An 18,394-nucleotide genomic window follows, 5' to 3' on the forward strand; every position below is an offset into this window, starting at 1 on the left:
ATTAACTTCTTACTTCCCTTATCCACCCAGAACATGCCCCAGTGTTCAAAGGGAAACAGTAGAAGAAATACTCTGTGTTCATCATCATTCTAGTCTACATCACTCCCTTTCACATACTCTCTCCGTTCATGCCAGACTGGTTGACTTATTCTCTCACCTCCATGAAGTCCCCAGGGCCCCAAATCTCCTGACTTCCACCTCATCGAGCCCCACCTCAAGTCAAAGCCCAGTTTAGCCACCATGGCAATGACCTCCCCTGAGTTCCCTAGCTGTTTGTGCTAGCTTCCTGCTTCTCAAATGAATGGGTTTACACTACGACCTCACTAAGTCACTCCTTGTGGGGAGTGACTGGTTTTCCTTTTCTTTGTATTACCAGAGTGTAGCAGTATACCATAAAGCCAAGGTGGCAAACAAATAGAAACCAATCCCTGCAGACCACATATAGACCTAGAAAAAAATTAACATTGTGTTGTACTATATCTTTATTTATTTTTGTTAAATATTTAAGTATATATCTTTTTAGTGATTTTTTTCCCCAACTACATGCAAAAGTAGTACAACATTCATCTATTTGTAAGTTTATGAGTTTCACATCTCAATTACATTTTAATCTGGAAGAAGATTGGACAGGGATGTGAATTTTTTCCTTTCTCAATATATTTTTATTTATTTCATGAAATATTTCCCAATTACATGTAAAACATTTCAAGTTCTAAATTCTCTCCATCCTTCTTGCCTCTATTCCCTCCTTGAGAAGGCAAGTGATTTGATATCAATTAAACATGTGAAGTTATGAAAAACATATTTCCATGTTGGCTATGTTGCATAAGAAAACAGACCAAAACGTAAGGTTTAAAAAGTATGCTTCAGTCCACATTCAGAGAAGTGAGATTTGCTGGTTATGGTGAGATTCAGGGTTATTTTTACTTAAGTGGAGTGGAGATAGAGTCATTGAGTAGGTCAGATTTAAGGAGACAGGAAGTGGGAGGTAAGTATTTAGGGGGAGCCTCAATATGGTCAAAGTCCCTTCACAGAACCAGAGTTGGGGAGGAGAAAGAAAATGAGAAGTATGTATGTAGAATTAGTAATGGCAGACTCTTCAAGGACTAAGGACTTAAAACAACCAGGGTTCTGCATTAGGTCTTTGTACAGAGAAGAACCCAGGGCAGGTGTTTGGTTAAACACACATTCCTTATATGTATGCTTCATTGATGTTAAAGCTACTCCTTCCATGGATGCTGTATTTGTGGAAAGGACTTCTTAGAGGAAGTTACCATGTTAACTGAGAGTAGCAGTAGCTGGGGATCCAACCTGAACATTAAGAAAAGTTGAAGGGGAAGCTAGGTGGCACAGTGGATAGAACACTGGCCCTGGAGTCAGGAGGACCTGAGTTCAATTTCCACCTCATATACTTAATAATTATCTAGTGGTGTGACCTTGGGCAACCCCACTGCCTTGCAAAAACTTAAAGAGAAGTTGGAGAATGCTATTATCTTCTTTTTGCCACCTCCATTTTTTCAAAAAGCTAGGATAATTTACAATTTTCATTTTGATTTCTTGAAATATAGCTCTGAAAAGCAAGCTTAAAAAAAATTATTGTTTTTAAATGAAGCTACTTAACTATACCTTTAAAGCGAAATCATCCTGGCTTTAATTGAATGACCAATAGGCCCAGTCCAAGGCTCCCTGGTACCTTGTTTAGGCATGGATGGCTTAGAATGAACATAAATAGCAATTGTTTTCTGTTCTGGCAGAGAGTAAGGACATGGTTTGAGGGAATGGAAGGATTGAGAGAATCCTTTCATAGAATTTGAGACATTTGCAAATGGCTGCAAATAAAGGACAAGGAAGGAAAGAGTGACCAGGGAAAGAATGTTTTCTGGAGACTAGAGAGGACTTCATGAAAGGCAGAAGTAGAGGAATGAGCTTTCAAAAAATGAAGGTTTTGAGATGAGGAGTTCCAAAGGGTGTGGACATTTTGGGGTGGGGGGAGCTCTGGTGAATTAATTTTCCCCACACTGGTTGCGGGGGCAATGTAGAACATCACAGACACAAAAGTCTGGGCTCAGTGGTAGGTGCGACTGTGGAGAAAGGGAACAAGATCCAGCCCACCCCAGGCTACTGACTGTAGGAATGGTGCTATTAGTGACCTAGGCTTGCTTTGGATGTTGGATCATCGATTTGGAGTTGCAAGTACCTAGATCATTCAGGCCATTTTAAAATATGAGGAAAAAAGACCAAGAGGACTGATGGAATTTGACCAAAGTTAGGCAGGTAGGCGGAACTAGAATTTGAATCTAAGACTTATAACTGTCAATAATGTTCTTGCAGCAGTTCAACCTCTCCTAATTTTACAGATGAAAACATTGAGTCAAGAGGGGGGAAAAGAAATAAAACCACTGGCCCCAAACCCAGGACTCTGGGCAGGAACAGCTGGTGCCAGGCAAGTCTTGGGGCAGGAGGGGAGTGCAGGAGTGGTGACCTGGAGAGAGGATGGCCATGAGTCTGGGATTCCTAGGAGGGCAGGGAGTGTTTGTGTCTTTCTCTGTATCCTAGTAGACTTCATAGAACCCTGATACCCCCTGGAGAACCATGCTCCCCTTTTGTCCCACTCTCCTATCACTGGGTCTGGGCTGATGGAATAAGCCGAAGTCCCTCTGGATGGTCTCTAAAAGTTTCTTAGTACTTAGACAAGAATTTAAAACAACCCATATAGGGATCTGCCTGAGGTGGTGGGAGGGTTCAAAGGCTCTGCCTGATTTCACTAGAATCACCCTATTTTCATTCTTTTCTTGACCCATAAAGTCTTCTCTCCCCCCCAGGAAGGAAATCCAGCCCTGTCCCACCTATTTGTCCTAGACCCTAGTGGGTCAGACAAAGGGACCACAGATGCTAAGGGGGAGTGACCCCCAAAGCCCCTGTAGGGGCTTTCCTGGGTGCTTTCTTCTCCCTGGTCATGGGGTGGGGAGTCAGTTGTCTGAGCCTAGACACCTTCATCTTCACATCCAGGCAACAAAAGCACATCACAGCCACACATTTGTGAAACTACCTTTATTTTATAGGAATCCTCACAAGAACACTGGGCATGGCCTCGATGCTCTCCTGATCCCAAGATCCACACCAGCCCATCACCTTCATGGGAAAGCAGGCAGTCCTGGCTTCAGCAGGAGTTACAAAGGCAGAGTCTCTGCTGGTGGAGTCTGGGTTGGATAAAGGGGAAGAAGGGACTGGACCTATGGCTGCCCCATAGGGCCCTGGGGAGAGCAGGGCTGGGTGCAGGAGAAGTAAGAGAATCAAGACCCTGAGCATTGGAGGAGTTAAAATGGGTCCCAGGCTGGACTGCCTGGGCCCTGCTGAAGAAAATACTGAACCTAGAAGTCAACAAGAGGCAACATAGGAAAGGGAGGACACTGCAAGGCTTGCAGGCCCTGTTGCTCATTCTTAAACCACCAGAGGTTGGCCAGAGCCAGCCACACATGCTGCGAGGAGGACAGCTATCAGTTCTAGAGGGTGTAGGAGGAGTCCCCAGTGGGGACCTTGAACAATAAGTGTCCTGGGTGGCACTCTGGATGTCCCAGTGATGACAGATGCTACACCATGGGCTGCAGGGCTGACAGGAGCTGCTCCTACTTCTGCTCTCACACATCCCATGCCAATGGGAACCCTGTCTCTCAGAAGTCTGGAGGCAAAGGGAGAAGACACCAACACGAGCCTCTGGGTTATCTCAGAAAAGTATCCAACCTGGCCTGGATGGAAGGGCTTGCTTTCTTTGACACAGCTTTGCGCCGGGGTTTTGGCTTCACAGTCAGTGGACGGATGACAAAAGGGTCAGTCTAGAGAAGCTATGGTCAAGGGAAAACTTCAGATATCTGAAGATAGCAGGGAAAGGAGGAGAATAGGGAAAATCTCTGCTCTAGGAGAATGTACACAATGCCCACACCACCCCAAGGTACATCAAAAGACTGCTGAGCTATGACTACTGATTAATCTTGGTCCCAGAAAAGTGCTGGTGAAATATTCCTTCCTCCTCTGAGCAAAACAGTGCAGAACTCAAAACCAGAATGTGACAAGTTTCTTGATCACAACAGAGTTAAATAAATAGAGGTGAGGATACTCAAAGAAGAAAGGACTTTGCTGTAAATAAAAAGGTAACAATAACACTCTTGAAAAATCCAAAGGTTCAGCTCTCTCAGTGTGACTATCCAGTCCAGAGTCCCATCACCCACAACCAGAGGATCTGGGAAGTCACCCAATTCTACTCGGCCAGTCAGGATACGACTTGGCTCATGGCTTGACTCTCCCAGGCCTAGGTTGCATTTTGCACAAGAAATATCAGCCCCTTGGCCTCCTTCAGGCTTTGGCTAATCTGGAGGTTGTGGGCACTGATTGGGAAGGTATCAGATGGTCCCTACTATATTCCCAAATGTCATCTCTCCAGGAACAGCTCTGGAACCCTCCCTCCCCTAGTTCCCCATGGCAAATTCAAGGTCATAGAAAAAAGGATACGGGTTGAATATACTTGCTTCGACCTCCGAGTCCATCAAAGCCTGTTCTTACCTATGACAAAACAATACATATGAATTGTCTACCACACACAGAACACAGTGATAAGTACTGGGAGCAATGAAAAGTTTCAATAAAAGATATAACAACAGTGAACATTTACACAGAGTACTTTTAAAATTTGGAAAACATTTTTATACATATTTCATTTGATCCTCAAAACAACCTTTTATGTAGATTCTATCATTATTTCATTTTACAGATAAGGAAACTAAGGCTTACAAACTTACGTAAATGAGATGGAAGTAGGACTCAAATACAGGCCTCTCCTATTTTCAAGTCTAGCACTTCACTATCAGGGAGATAAAAATACTGAAGTAAGGAGGTAGAAGCAAGAAAAAGAAAAGAAAAGCTCTGTACGAAGGGAACAAAGTGAAGAAAGTTCAGCTGCTAAGCTGCCAGCCCCAGAGTCAGTCTGTCTGGCCCAAGCTTCAGCTCTTGGCCCAAAAGGCAGAAGGATGTTCATCTGGCTCCCCAGAGAAGGTCATAGGGCATGAGGAAGGAGATGGAAGACCAGAGGCTCACTATAACAGTCATCAATGGGGAGGGAAGTGGCCAATGATACTTACAGCTCCACTATTTCTGCATGGGTCTCCCAGGGTGCCCAGGGGCTTCGTCTTGCCCAGGACTGCATTCCGAATGAATGAGGGAAAGTTCCCCACCAGCTCATCATCTTGTTCTCCAGCCCATTGCTGACCCCCAAGAGAAAGACCATTTACCTGAAGGGGAAAAATCCTGGTTATCAGGGTATTTGGAAGGAAGAATCTTATAAACCTAGAATGTTAGAGCAGGAACAGCCCTGAGAAAGCAGCTAGTACAACCATCTAGTTTTAAAACTAAAGCCCAGTGGGCGACCAATAACTTGTCCAAAGTCAACTTAATTCCTAAGTGATCAAGGGTCCTAACATGGGGGGCAAAATTATCTCTATTAATAATGAATGCTTATGGATGTGTGTATATATACATGTTTATTATGGTAGGCAATGTTCATTTAAAGTCACACAACTGGTTCTTAGAAAAACTTGAATTAAAAGGTGTCTTACCAAAGCTCTTTCCACCATGCCACCCTGTGAATAGAGAATCCCAGAAGTAGACCACCAGAGCCCTAGAGTGATCTTCTCTTGGGTCCCCAGGGTCCAGGCTGATAGCCTGTAGTTTAGGATTCAAAAAGGGAGGAGCAAGAGAGAAGCTGCTATTGGGGCATGGAAATATCCACAATGATCCCTGGAGTTCATGAGAAAAGAAGAGTTTAGAGTAGGAAGTAGACCCTAGAGAGCACTTCATCCATACCTTTAATTACACAGCCAAGTATTCTTTGCTACCCCATACGCTGTAGTTTTAAGCACAATGAGTGGCACTGTAGGCTGCCAGATGAGTCCTCTTTGAAACTTGCCCAGAAATGTCTCTTAACCCCAGCGAAGGACAGAATGTGATAATCAGGTTGCTAGAGTAGGATTTACCACTTCATACAGAGATCTCATTGAATGACATTATTCAATCTAAAATGGTGAATCACAGCATGATGGGAGTGAGGCCCAGGTTCAGTTTCCTCTATCATCTAACTTTTGGGACATGTAGTTTCCTCATTTATAAAATACCCAAACTACCTTAATCCACAGGAGTTTTGTACTTTGTGCATCTGAAGGACCCTATAGGAGAATGATGTTTATGTAGGTAAAATAGAAGTGGGAAAAACAAGTTCTTAGGGCCATGAGCATGGGGAAAATTTTTTAAATAAAATTTTGTTAATGCTTTTTTATCTCTATATTAGTCATATCCAATAAACCTTCACATCTCTTAACTCAGAAGATATGGAGTTTCTAGGTTCATTTAAACAAAAGTACCAGGCACATAGAAGGCACTTAGTTAAAAATTTGTTGTTCGACTGAATAGGTGCAATATATTTAGCTTTAGTCATGTTGAGTAGAAATAATCTCCTTCATTCTGTATGCTTCCTACTTGAAAAAATTCACCAGTACAAGACTAATTAAAGTGGGGTGGGCAAGATGGACTGTCATTTGGGAAAGCTCAAGTCTGGACTTGATTACAAGCTGGATTCCCTGGTAATGCTCTCTTACATTTGTAGAAGACTTGAGAGCTTTCAGTTCCAATATCTAATTTAAGCTCCCGAATGGAGAACACAAATAGAAGAGTCTTCATGGACCCTGCTCTCTAGGAGTTCACTTTCCAACAGAAGAATTCAACATCTATGAGATCACAAGATCACAATGGAAGAGGCAAAGAAAGATCCAAGTCAGACTTAAGCCCAGTACTCCTTCCCTCAACATGTACTGACTGGTGACAGTTCAATGGCTACAGAGAACCCAGACCCACTAGCTTTAGAGAGCAGAGTCACCAATGGGAAGAGGCCAAAGTTGTCCAGGAAGGCATGGCTCTCAGCCTTTCAGCCTGAGACCCCTAGCTTTGGAGGGGTCCAGGATGGGCCAGTTTCACAGAAAAGGAAGTTGAGGTGTCTTACCTTCATGGAGGCTTTGCTGCCTTTTCTGGGGTTGTCAGGAGTCAGAGAGCTGCAAGAAAACCCACAAGAGGGTGAGAGGCTGGCTGGAGTGCTGGCAGGGAACCTCAGCCCCCACACCGATGGCTACCAGAGGTTGGGGCTGTCCTGCTAGGCCAAGAAATCCTCAAGTCTTTACTAGGGGGGATCCTCCCAAAATTATTTTGACAGAAGAGGACAGCTTGCTTGAACCCTTTTGTGAAACAGCTTTTGGGAGCTGGCCTGTAAACCTCTCAGCATAGTGGCAACCCCTAGAACTATCCACCAGGGGGCACCCTCTTTACAGGTTTGCCATGGTTCTGGGCATAGCTTCATTCATTCCTCCCCTAAACATCCACTAAGGATCCATGTAGGCTCTGTGTCTCCTGTTAGCAAAAAAAAGGGTAGAAGATGGGGGTGTGGGGAAAGCTTTCTCTAGTTCCTCTGAATTCAAACAGCTGTTCTCAGAAAAAGAGAGACCATGACTGTAAGGGTGTTTGCTTATAAAATATCATACATATTTGCCAGAGGGACATTGAGAGATCACTTTGGGGTCTGTACCTTGCATTTCATAGAAATGAATACTATAGTCTTTATTTGTTCATCTTTTCCTTCAGGTATCTAGATGGTGGCATTTTTTAGGCCTGTTGTTTCACAAGGATACATAAAGGACTCATCTATTGGACTTCTGGGCTTGATAAAAAACAGATAAAACCTTATTTAGCTCCTTTCCCCAATGCCTGCATCCCACACATCTTCCACATCATCACTTTCAAGACCTGTCTCAACATTCCTTTGACCAAGAACAAAAAATTATTTCTTTTTCCTCATACAATCCTATAACTCTTTGCTCAGGTCTCTTAGTTCAACATGTTTAATCTTGTACCAAATTTCATATGTATGTGTCACATCCCATTAGATTATAACTTTCTTGAGGGCAAAGACTCTGTGGTTTCTCATCTTGTCTCCACTCCAGAACTGAGCTTTGGGGTCTGTACACTGCAGCATTCAAACATTTTGCCGAGTTGAAGATGGTTCTCTTAGGACTTTTTAAATAGTACCTCAGATTTTCCAATGGCTATCTCAAGGAATCAAGTATGGAATCTATTTCTTGCTCTCCTCCATCCCTTCCATTACTATCTCTAAAACAAGAACTATTTGTCATCTATCACTAACTCCTGCTCCTCCATTTCACTTCTCCATTCAACATCTAAGTAGGTGTTTGGCAATTTAGGGGACTGCTTAAGTTTCCTAATTGACCTTTTCTTTCCCTAGATAGATTTCTTCTAGCAGCACAAGATTCCCTCTGATTCTGAAAGATGTTAATTTTATCAGACTGAGAATCTATTCAGTTTAGCCAGTTCATTGCAGAGTTCATAGCTGAGTTCATTTCCTTGATCTCCCTTATTTATCTGCTCTTTGGGCCCTCTCATTTTGTAACAGACATCTACCTGGTTTCCTGTTCCATAATCTTTCCTAACCTACAATCCATTCTCTACACTGCAGATTAATTTTCCTAAACATTGTTTAGATCATATCAGTCCTTGTAAAAAAAAATTCAGTGACTCCTGATTACTTATGAAATTAAGTGTGTCTAAAATCTTTCAATCCAGAATTCAAGGTCCTCCACAGACTAACCCAAAATTACCTTCCCAGCCTAATTTCACTTTCTTATACTTTAATGAAGCCAAAATAAGTTTTTTCCCCCCACATTCCAAACTGGTTCTATTTTTTTCCTTGCCTCAGTGCCTCTGCTAACACTGTTTCTTCATCCTGGAATGCCCATCAAAATCCTACCCATCCTTCAAGGTTCAGTTCTTTACTAGTCTGTTCTGTCACAAGTTCCAACCTCCTGTTGGTCTGGGTCTTCACTTTCTGTTCCAATGACTGTCTGGTCTAGACTGGGTCCAAGCTGTCCTCATCTTCAGATTTTGTCTTGAAATAAAATGTATTATTGCTCAACACTGTCTTGTTGATTTTTGATATGAAACTAATTTGTTCTATGTGGAAATGTAAAGATATCAAGGAAGACTAGGGAGAGGGCAAGAGAAAGAGAAAGATCCCCCAAAAATGCCTTTATAACTTCCATAAGACCTCAGATTATAGTTAAATCTTGTGTTTCCCTACTTTTTGGGCTTTTTTGTTTAAGATGGTAAATAGTTTGTAAAGGGCTGAAAACTTGATGAAGAGAGAGAGAGAGAGAGAGAGAGAGAGAGAGAGAGAGAGAGAGAGAGAGAGAGAGAGTTCTTTTGTCTAGGTCTCTGATTTCATTGGTGCAGGGAACTCCCCTTTAGATGAGGACCCTCTCTATCAGGGCAGAGTGGCAGCTGCTCTGTGTATGTGTATGTGTATGTGTGTACGTGTACGTGTACACACACACACACACACACACACACACACACACCCTATAATGTCCTACTTTCTGCTTCTCTTAATGTCCTTCTCACTGTTCTTAAGAGCGCCACATTTATTCACCACATTAAATCTCTGAGGGGATTTGCTTCTGTTCTTTGCACCTTTGAAGTTTAGAGGTTACACAACAAGAAGAAAAGTACTAATGAAACCTGAATTATTATCAATATTATAGCAGTTCTAACTTGTGCATACTCAAGATTCTTTCTACAATTTTTCCCAATAACCTCCCTTGTCTGATGGTTTTCAATTGCCAGAATACTTGTAATTGTGGTATGAAAAGTCTATATTCTTATTGTTGTTCAGAAAAGCAAATACAAACACAAATAAAGAAATAAAGGCACAGGGAGAAAAACTACAAGTTCTAGGAAAGCCAGCAGAGCAAAAAGAATAGGATGTTAAGAACTCTCAAAATAATGGTTTGCAAACTTTTTTTGACACATTCCTATAAGCAAATAAATTTTGAGCATATGCCCACAATATACACATTATTTACTTATAAATCATATACATATAAATTATATACATATACTACTGTGGTAATAATTAAGCATATTTCACTTACATGAAAAAAAATTAAAATATGAGATAAAGGTGAAATAATATTTGATCACAGAATTTATCAAGAAGGATGGTGACATGGTTAGATCTGTGCTTTAGGACAATCCCTCTGGCAGTTGTGTGCAGGATGACTTAAAGAGGGAATAGACTTGAAGGCAGATCAAAGAAGACTTCATTGCAAGAGTCCAGATAATAGAGCTAAGAGCCTAAACAAGAGTGTAAGCTTTGGGAGCAGACAAAAGGGGATAGGTGCAAGAGAGGTTTAAAAATAGAAACAAAATCTGACAAGCCACTGGATATATGGGGTGAAAGAGAATGAGGATTTGATGATAACCCCAAGGTGACTAGAAAGAGGATGGAGGCCTTAACAATAATAGAGAAATTTGGCAACCCTGCATACTGGCAAAAAAGGGCAAAAAATGGCAATTAGAAGAGTTGTGGAAGGTGAGGAAAATGTGAAATAGTACAATCATGTTGGAAAGCAATTTGGAATTATGCAAATCAAATGATTAAAGTCCATACCATTTAACCCAGACATTCCATTCCTGGGTTTATAACCCACGGAAGCTATTGATAAGAACAAAGTCCTCATATTCTCCAAAATATTTATAAACAGCACTTCTTGTGACAGCTAAGAATTGCCCATCAACTGGGGAAAAACAAATTGTGGTATCTTACTGTAATGAAATACACTGCAATGAAATATCTGCTTTAAGAAATATGTCAGGGTGGCTAGGTGATGTAGTGGATAGAGCACGGGCCCTGGAGTCAGGAGAACTTGAGTTCAAATCTAGCCTCAGACACTTAATACCTAGCTGTGTGATTCTGGGCAAGTCACAATCTCTGCTTGCCTCAGTTTCCTCAGATATAAATGGGATAATAGTACCTTCCTTTGCAGGGTTGTTGGGAGGATCAAAGAAGAAATATTTGTAATCAGCATAGTGCCTGACAGAGCAAGTATGTAATTATTTATTCTCCTTTTCCTCCCTTCTCCTAAAAAGATGTGAAGTAGATTTCTACCCAAAATGAAAACAGGAAATGCAGAGCTCCAACATACTAGGTGCTTGCTTCAGTATCAGGTTATCTCATAACCATCATGAGGAGCTCATGTCCAGCTCAGACAGATTATGGCTGGGGCTCTATAGAGCAGAGAGAGGGAGTTGATGGGGCAGGATAAAGTAGGCCTAGGAAGTCTTGCAGATGAGTATCATGGGAGAGCCTTGGGATTGGGCCCCAAGCTACCACTCTCCCCCAGCTTTGGAGGACTGGCCAGAGGAATTCAGGCCCTATTCTTAGCTCTCCCCTTGCTGTTTCTTCCTATATCCTTCCCCTTATTTCTGTAAAATGGGGGTTTGGAAGTTAGCGGTAAATGAAAATGACTACAAATGGGAATGGCCTACCCACCTCCCCAGTCAGCACCAGTAAGTTCTTTACAGACCAAGCAGATCTTCAGTGGGCTTCCCTAATGCAGAGAGCTGGGATCACTGGCTGGGGCACAGACCATTCACCTTGACTGCTCCGGGCAGTGCTTCTTAGCTGGGACAAGCCTGGAGCTGTGGGGCTGGGCTGGGGGAGTGTCCACATCAAAAGAGATGTTCAGATCAACGTCCTCCCCATGGGCCGGCTGGCGCAACTTTAGACTCAGCATTTCCACAGGAGCCGGGCTGGGAAGAAAAAGAGGAATCATTCACTATAGAAGACACACGATGACATGAACCATGATATCATCTACCTTCCTCTCTTCAGAGTAACATGATCTTCTTCAGGCTTTGACACACATCTAAGTGTGCACCTCTAGGTTCAATGTGTTCACTGAACACAGGTTCTACCTACTTCCTAAGGTCAGACACCTTGGGGAACCTTTTAACAGCCTCTCCTTCCTTCTTTCCAGGGTCGAGGGCAAGCTATGTATGTCCCATTGTAGAGGTCTACTGTGGCCTTTGCATATACTATATATCAGCTAAACATTTGAGGGAAGAACAAATTATTTGATCACTTAAACTCAATGTATTGGAGGACAGTCAGAGTCATCATCCAGCACTAGAAGTTTATAGTGACTCAAGAGTGATTAAATTAACAATCCAAACTGCAAAAACCAAAGGGATGATAGATTTCTATTTCTATTTCTCAGATCTTGACCATCAGGTGGACTAATTTGTTGTGCTGCCCTTCCATTAATATATGTAATGTAATGTAATGTAATAACATAATATATATATATATAGTTGGATAGTTGTTCTAAAGAGACAGCAAGCAAGGCCTAGCACTGAATAGGATGAGAATGGGCTCAAATGAACTTGGTTAACATGCAATGCTTTCAATAAGTCTAAGCTGCTCCCTGCCTCAAAAGCCCAACTTTTCAATCCTAGTATTCTCCTTGTATAGCTACAAATCATAGATCTCTATGATGTCAGAAGAATAAGGGCGATGGAAAAACACATAGTGGATGTGAGTTAGTCATTGATAACTTGAACATGGTGAGTGGTGCAGAAGATCTCATCAAGGGGCCTCATGACCAGAAAAGAGCAAAAGATAACAAATGGACAGCTTGGATAATAAATTCCTGAGAGCTGCATGGGTACCCACAAGAGATTAAAAGAACCATAGGAAGGCATACTGGATAAATCTTCTATGGAGGATATCTAGAAAGACAAGGACAAGGAACAAACAGGATCAGAAGGTTTGGGTGGGTTATGATCTCTGCCAGTGCAAAGAGTGCTCACATCAATGGGATCACAGACCCATTGAAGTATCGTTCTTCAAAGTGCTGAAATATCTGAAAGGGTGAATTCAAGGTCTATCCTCATTCCTTCCTGAATCATAGCCCATGTGGCTGAGAGGATGCAAAAGCCACCTATAAAACCAAAACCTGTCTCAAAAATACCAGGATTTGTCTTCTTAGGTCCTCTCATTTTAAATCATTCTTGAGGCACCACTGTCCACACAAAGAGATCTTGGTACTTGATTCAACAGCAGAGGATAAACAGGATAAATGGCAACATTTCCAAAATGTGGTTACCTAGGGAGATCTACTTTGAAATGGCCAACTTCTGTCCCTCTCCCGTAGGGTCCCCTCAGAGTGTTCCACATTTCCTTTTTTAAGGTTGCTGGTACACAGACACTGAAGCAGAAGCCGTGCTTGATGAGATATGTGAAGCATCATGAAGACAGATCTGGGAACTCATAGGTTTAATCACTGGAGTGAGAGAAGCTGAGGTGGCAGTCTCAGACTAACCCCTAAGATGGAAAAGGAGTGGGGGGAGCACGTGATGTATACAGCTTGGAATTTGACCCATTTTACTTTGAAAACAGTTCTTTTCTTTTCTTCTAGTCACTTAGAGAGCAAATTCAGTTTTTAGCCAAATATGCCATCTTTCTTTTTCTATACTTGTTTACACAGGAGCAGGCAAACATAATTGAATCAATTATGAAATTATGAAAACTCAAGTATTGCTACAAATTATATGTTATATAATAAAGAAATATATAAATGAATATGTATACATATGTACACATGCATATTTGGAGTTACAAGATGGCAATCCCAGTTCTGCCTACCTTAGGACATGGGCAAGGAACATCCCTTCTGGGCCTAAATGTCCTAATCTGTAAAATGAGGACAAGGTCTAGATGTTTTTAAGGTAGCTCCTCATTCTGAAGCCGATGGTCCAATGAGATCCTCCTTTTCCCTTAAGTGGTTTACTCAACAGATAAAACTTGCTGACCATAAAAATAAGCCCCTATAGTGAATGTACTCCTATTCTAAAAGAACAATGGTCAGTTCACTTTTGGGGGGGATGGACTTTGTGGAGTTATATGTTTGGGTATCTGTTGGGAAATGTCTGTTTTGTCAAAAACAAAAGAAAAAAGTAAAGGAACCTACATGCTGTATAATTCAGAGGACGACTAGAGTACCAACAAGTACATGTGGCTCTACTTAGTCAGGAGAATGAACTTGTCTGTTCCAAAGTAGCTTAAAGTCCAAACGATGGTTCTTATACTCACTAGTCCCAGGACTTGGGCAAATCATTTCTCTAAGTTTCAGTTTCTTCCTCTACAAAGACAGGGACAGTAATACACTCCCTGTCACAAAGAGATGTTCTAAAGAAAGTGCTTTGGAACTTTAAAGCACTACAGAAACATGAATTCTTACTATAGAATTTTTGTGTTTTGGGATTGGGTTTTGGGGGATGGGAGGCGAAGCACAGTTGACATAACATAGCAACAACAGATGGAGACTCCCACACCAACTAGTCACAGATTGTCACCTCTGAGTTTTTACAGACAACAGAGATGGGGTTTCAGGTTCAGCTTAAGCTTTTCTGGTAGTACGTCTCTGCTTCTGACACCCTTTCAGGTCAGAGAAGTAATATTTAATAGTCTTCTCTCATATTTAGTCCCTGACCTTTGTCCTTTACTGTGCTAAAATTCAGAAAGTACTTTGGCAACTCATCTTAAAAGCACAGTTCTATTACTAGCAAGTTACCCTCACACCTTCTCCTTTAATTCAACAACAATTGATTAATGCACTGAGAAATATGTTCTTACTGTCAAGGTATATACATTTGAGACAATAAATGCCTGATAAGTAAACACAAAGAGTATATCAAAGAAATATAAATTTCAAGAGGGAGAGAATGAACAACTCAGGGGTTCAGAGGAGGAAGGGAGCAGGAAAAGCCTCATTCATGAAGGAGTTGACCCCTGAGCTCTGCTCTGGAGGAAGTTAAGGATTTTAAGAGAAAGAAATGACCACTGAAAGCATTTCAGGCTTGAAAGGTAGAGTGCACAAAGGTAGTGAAAAATCTAGTGCACAGGGGACAGCTAGAAAAAAGGGTGTTGACGGGAGCAATAGGAACTGAGTAGGAAAAGGCAGGTGGGAGCCAGATTGTAGAGTACTTTAAATGCCAAGCTAAATGTTTATATTTTATTCTAGAGGCAATAAGGGACCACTGAAGATTTTTAAAGTTTCTTTAAACTATTCCAAAAGGTACTCCCAGTATCTGCTCCTGCCTTGGTGATAATAGTCAATGGGTCACACATTCAATTCTATCTGCTCTTTGGCTCAAATTGGAATTCCAAATACAAAGTACCCACATCCCAGACCCCTCCTGGGTCCCAAATGTTTGGCTTACAATTTTATAGCTTCACTTATGTTATTCCATTTGTTTGGTCCAACAATCTTATGAGGTGAGTGCTGTTATTATCTGTGCCTGAGAGATGGGGAAACAAAGGTCTAAAAGGTTGAGTGATCTCCCCAGGCTCACACAACAGCTGGTTAAATCCCCTAGACAGGATCTGAAGCCTTTCTACCCCCCCCCCCCCCCCCCCCAGCTCTCTAGCTAGTAAAATGGGCCAGGCTGCTCACTGTCAGATAGTAAGTTCCTCCCCTGCAGGTAGGGATGGCTGTGGTCTTGTGATCTCCAACCCTAAGTGCTCATTTAAACGTATTTGTTGGGTTAAGTGGCCCCATTCCCACTCCTCACCTGTGACATCTCTGTAGCTCTCAGTCTGTATACTCTCACTCTCCATCTGCCAGCTTTGATTCCTTTTCTTTGGCTTCCATGCTTTTTTAAGCTCCTCTATATTCAAAACCACTTTTCCTCACCTGTCATTTCCTCTCCTTCAAATCCCTCCCCAATTGTTGCCTATGGTCTCACACTGGCTCAAAATAAGGGACAGGGCAGGAAGCAAAGGATAAGACAAGAAAACTGTTTCAAAGGCCGTTCTCTCATTAGAGAAAGTGAGTCATCTTCATGGATTTCTAACATCTTGCTTTTCTCTGGCAAATTGACTTGGTTAAACAGCCCCATCAGGAACAGCGTGTCCTGTGTGCTATACATGTTTACTTGGCTCACTGTCAGCTTATGGAGGCCTAATGTTCAAGGGACATGTCATATATTCATTTTTCAAGAGCTGCTGTTCTCCAGATTCAGAAGGGAGGCCTTGGTTAGAGAAGCTGACTGTGCTAGTGAAACTGAAATCTCTGCTATCAGTTCAAAAAGGGGAAAAAAAAGAGATCTTTAAAAAAATTGTGCTACTTTTATTAACAGCTTGGTAGAGGCAGCTGAATGCATAAAGATCTGCCATTTTCATAATTCTGACAATCTCTAAGAGGGACCTTTTGGCCAGGCTTTATTATAAACCTCCTAAACAAAGGACGGAAGCCAACATGGCTCACTAAGTAGCTTATCCAACCTGTCAAGTCAGAAAATTGAATACTAATGAAGACAGAGATATGAGTGTCCATGCTACAGGAGAGTAGGAATCATATTTTACTTAAACTTTGTATTTTCCCGAGGACCTAACATAATGTGTATTTATTAAGTGCTCAATAAATACAATTGTTTAATTACTCTGTTATCTTCTGGAAAAGTGACATGGTAGGCAACAATTAAGTCAAATGAGAGAGCAAATTAAAGACCATTTTCCAGTACAGAAAATAAAGGAGACAAAATAAAGATGGATGTTCTTGAATCAAATATTTTTAGGAGGTTAGTTCATAGGATCACAGAACATAAAAGTTCAAAGGGACTTTAGAGAAAAATCTAATCCAACTCTTTTATTTTATAGAGGCTAAGTAGAATTTTAGAAAACCTAAAAAATTCAGATGTGTAAAGAAGTCAGAAAAACTTGAAAAAATTAATCTGAAGGAATATCATGAGGTAAGGGATATATGGGAAGAAGATAAATGGGGAATGATTTAGAAAGGATTTAATGCTGTTCAAGTACCATCACCCTTTCTATGCACAAGCAAGGGTAGAAAAATGAATTGTACCTCACAGACCCTCTGGGGTCATCTAGGTCCAATTTCTACTTCATTCACTTAATTACTCATTCATTTCAACCTATACTTTAACAAGAAGTCCCTCTCCAATATCTTAAGTGCTTCTCTAACCTCTGCTTGCAAACTTCCAGTTTCAAAGAATATATTAACTTCTCATGTTTGCTTTCATTAGACTTGTGGATAGCTCTAACCATGAGGAAGTTCTTTCTTAGACTAAATGGAGTCTAAATCTTCTCTTCAGCTTCCTTCCAGTAGGCCTTACTTTGTCCTCTGCAGTCAAGCAGAACACACCTCAACCCTCTGCTCCATGACCTTCCTTCAAACACTTGAAAACATTCTCAATCCCTTCAATATTCATAAACCCATCTAGATAGAGCAGCAGTGCTAACCCCACACTCAAAGTTAGACAGATAGAGATGCTGGCGTGTCATATAAGGCAGCTAAAATGGGGGAAAAGACCCAGTTGGTTAAAAAGAGAATTGCATATAGCAATGCAGCACAAATGGAATGGAAACTTAGGAAGGCTGCTGAGGGAGCTACAAATGCTTTTATGGAAATATGAGCAGGGAAGGAAAGTCTGGGAATGTGATGCAACATTCAAATGACAAAGGGGAAATAAAGGGCATGATTTAAATATAGTAGGGAAAAAGAAAATGAGAAAGGAGGGGAGCATACAATAGAAGCTTATACAAAGGCAAAGAATGGGAAGTTTTTTTTAATCTTAAAGCACAAAAAAAAATCTAAGGTGAACTGGAGTCAAATGAGAGATTATGAGGTTAGTGGAAAAGATCTGGCAAAAGATTAAACTGATATGGTGCCTGATGGGTCTTTCTACTTCCATTTCCTGCTCTTTTCTAATATGTTCTTTGAATTATTCTGCCATGCTAATCTTCCCTTTTTGTAAATTTGATGTTACCTTTCAGTTCAAAGTCTTCAGTGGCTCCCTATTACCCATCTAAAGTTCAAACTTCGTCAACTAAACCCAACCCATCTCACATGTTCTCCATTCTAGCCAAACTGCACTGTTACCCATTTCTAGAATACACCCTGATCACTCCCACCTCCATGCTTTCTTTTATTCCCAATGCCAGAAATTGCCTCCCCCTCTTCACTTGTAGAAATCTTACCATCTTTAAAAGACCAACTCAAATGCTACCACCTACACAAAGCTTTCACTGATTTCCTCATCTATGATTCTGATTCTCCCCCAGACTTCACATGGCACTTTATTTTGTACCTTCCTAATGAAACTATCATGCAATATTATGTATTAGAATTACCTATGTTTATTCCTAAACCTTCTTTTCAAACTACTGCTTTCATGATGGGAAAGAACCAGGTATTATCTAAACTTTACAATTTCCTCAGTACTAAGCCTTGGACTCTATCCTTAGGCACTTAGTGCAGAACTACTTTTGAAAACTTATGGAAGGGGGTGGCTAGGTGGCGCAGTGGATAGAGCACCAGCCCTGGTGTCAGGTGTCAGGAGTACCTGAGTTCAAATCCGGCCTCAGATACTTAATAATTACCTAGCTGTGTGGCCTTGGGCAAACCATTTAACCCCTTTCCTTGCAAAA

The 18,394-nt window shown here is 41.4% G+C and overlaps 1 protein-coding gene across 3 annotated transcripts in view; it reads right to left on the bottom strand.

Moving 5' to 3' along the window:
• Positions 1-2,897: 2,897 nt before the first annotated feature.
• Positions 2,898-18,394, bottom strand: part of TRAIP (TRAF interacting protein) — a 49,636-nt gene continuing 34,139 nt past the window's right edge. The window contains exons 11-16 of one of the 3 annotated variants that reach the window (XM_074197981.1): positions 11,539-11,694; positions 7,043-7,091; positions 5,133-5,282; positions 4,507-4,557; positions 3,742-3,833; positions 2,898-3,200 (exon numbers count right to left, since the gene is read on the bottom strand). In XM_074197981.1, the coding sequence (XP_074054082.1) occupies positions 3,161-3,200; positions 3,742-3,833; positions 4,507-4,557; positions 5,133-5,282; positions 7,043-7,091; positions 11,539-11,694 (538 nt within the window). In that variant the 3' untranslated portion in view covers positions 2,898-3,160. Of the gene's footprint in view, positions 3,834-4,506; positions 4,558-4,793; positions 4,856-5,132; positions 5,283-7,042; positions 7,092-11,538; positions 11,695-18,394 lie in introns of all 3 variants that reach the window. The other 2 variants (XR_012470922.1, XM_074197982.1) reach the window with 2 other exon arrangements.

This window comes from Macrotis lagotis, chromosome 8 (assembly GCF_037893015.1).
Source record: "Macrotis lagotis isolate mMagLag1 chromosome 8, bilby.v1.9.chrom.fasta, whole genome shotgun sequence".
NCBI lineage: Eukaryota > Metazoa > Chordata > Mammalia > Peramelemorphia > Peramelidae > Macrotis > Macrotis lagotis.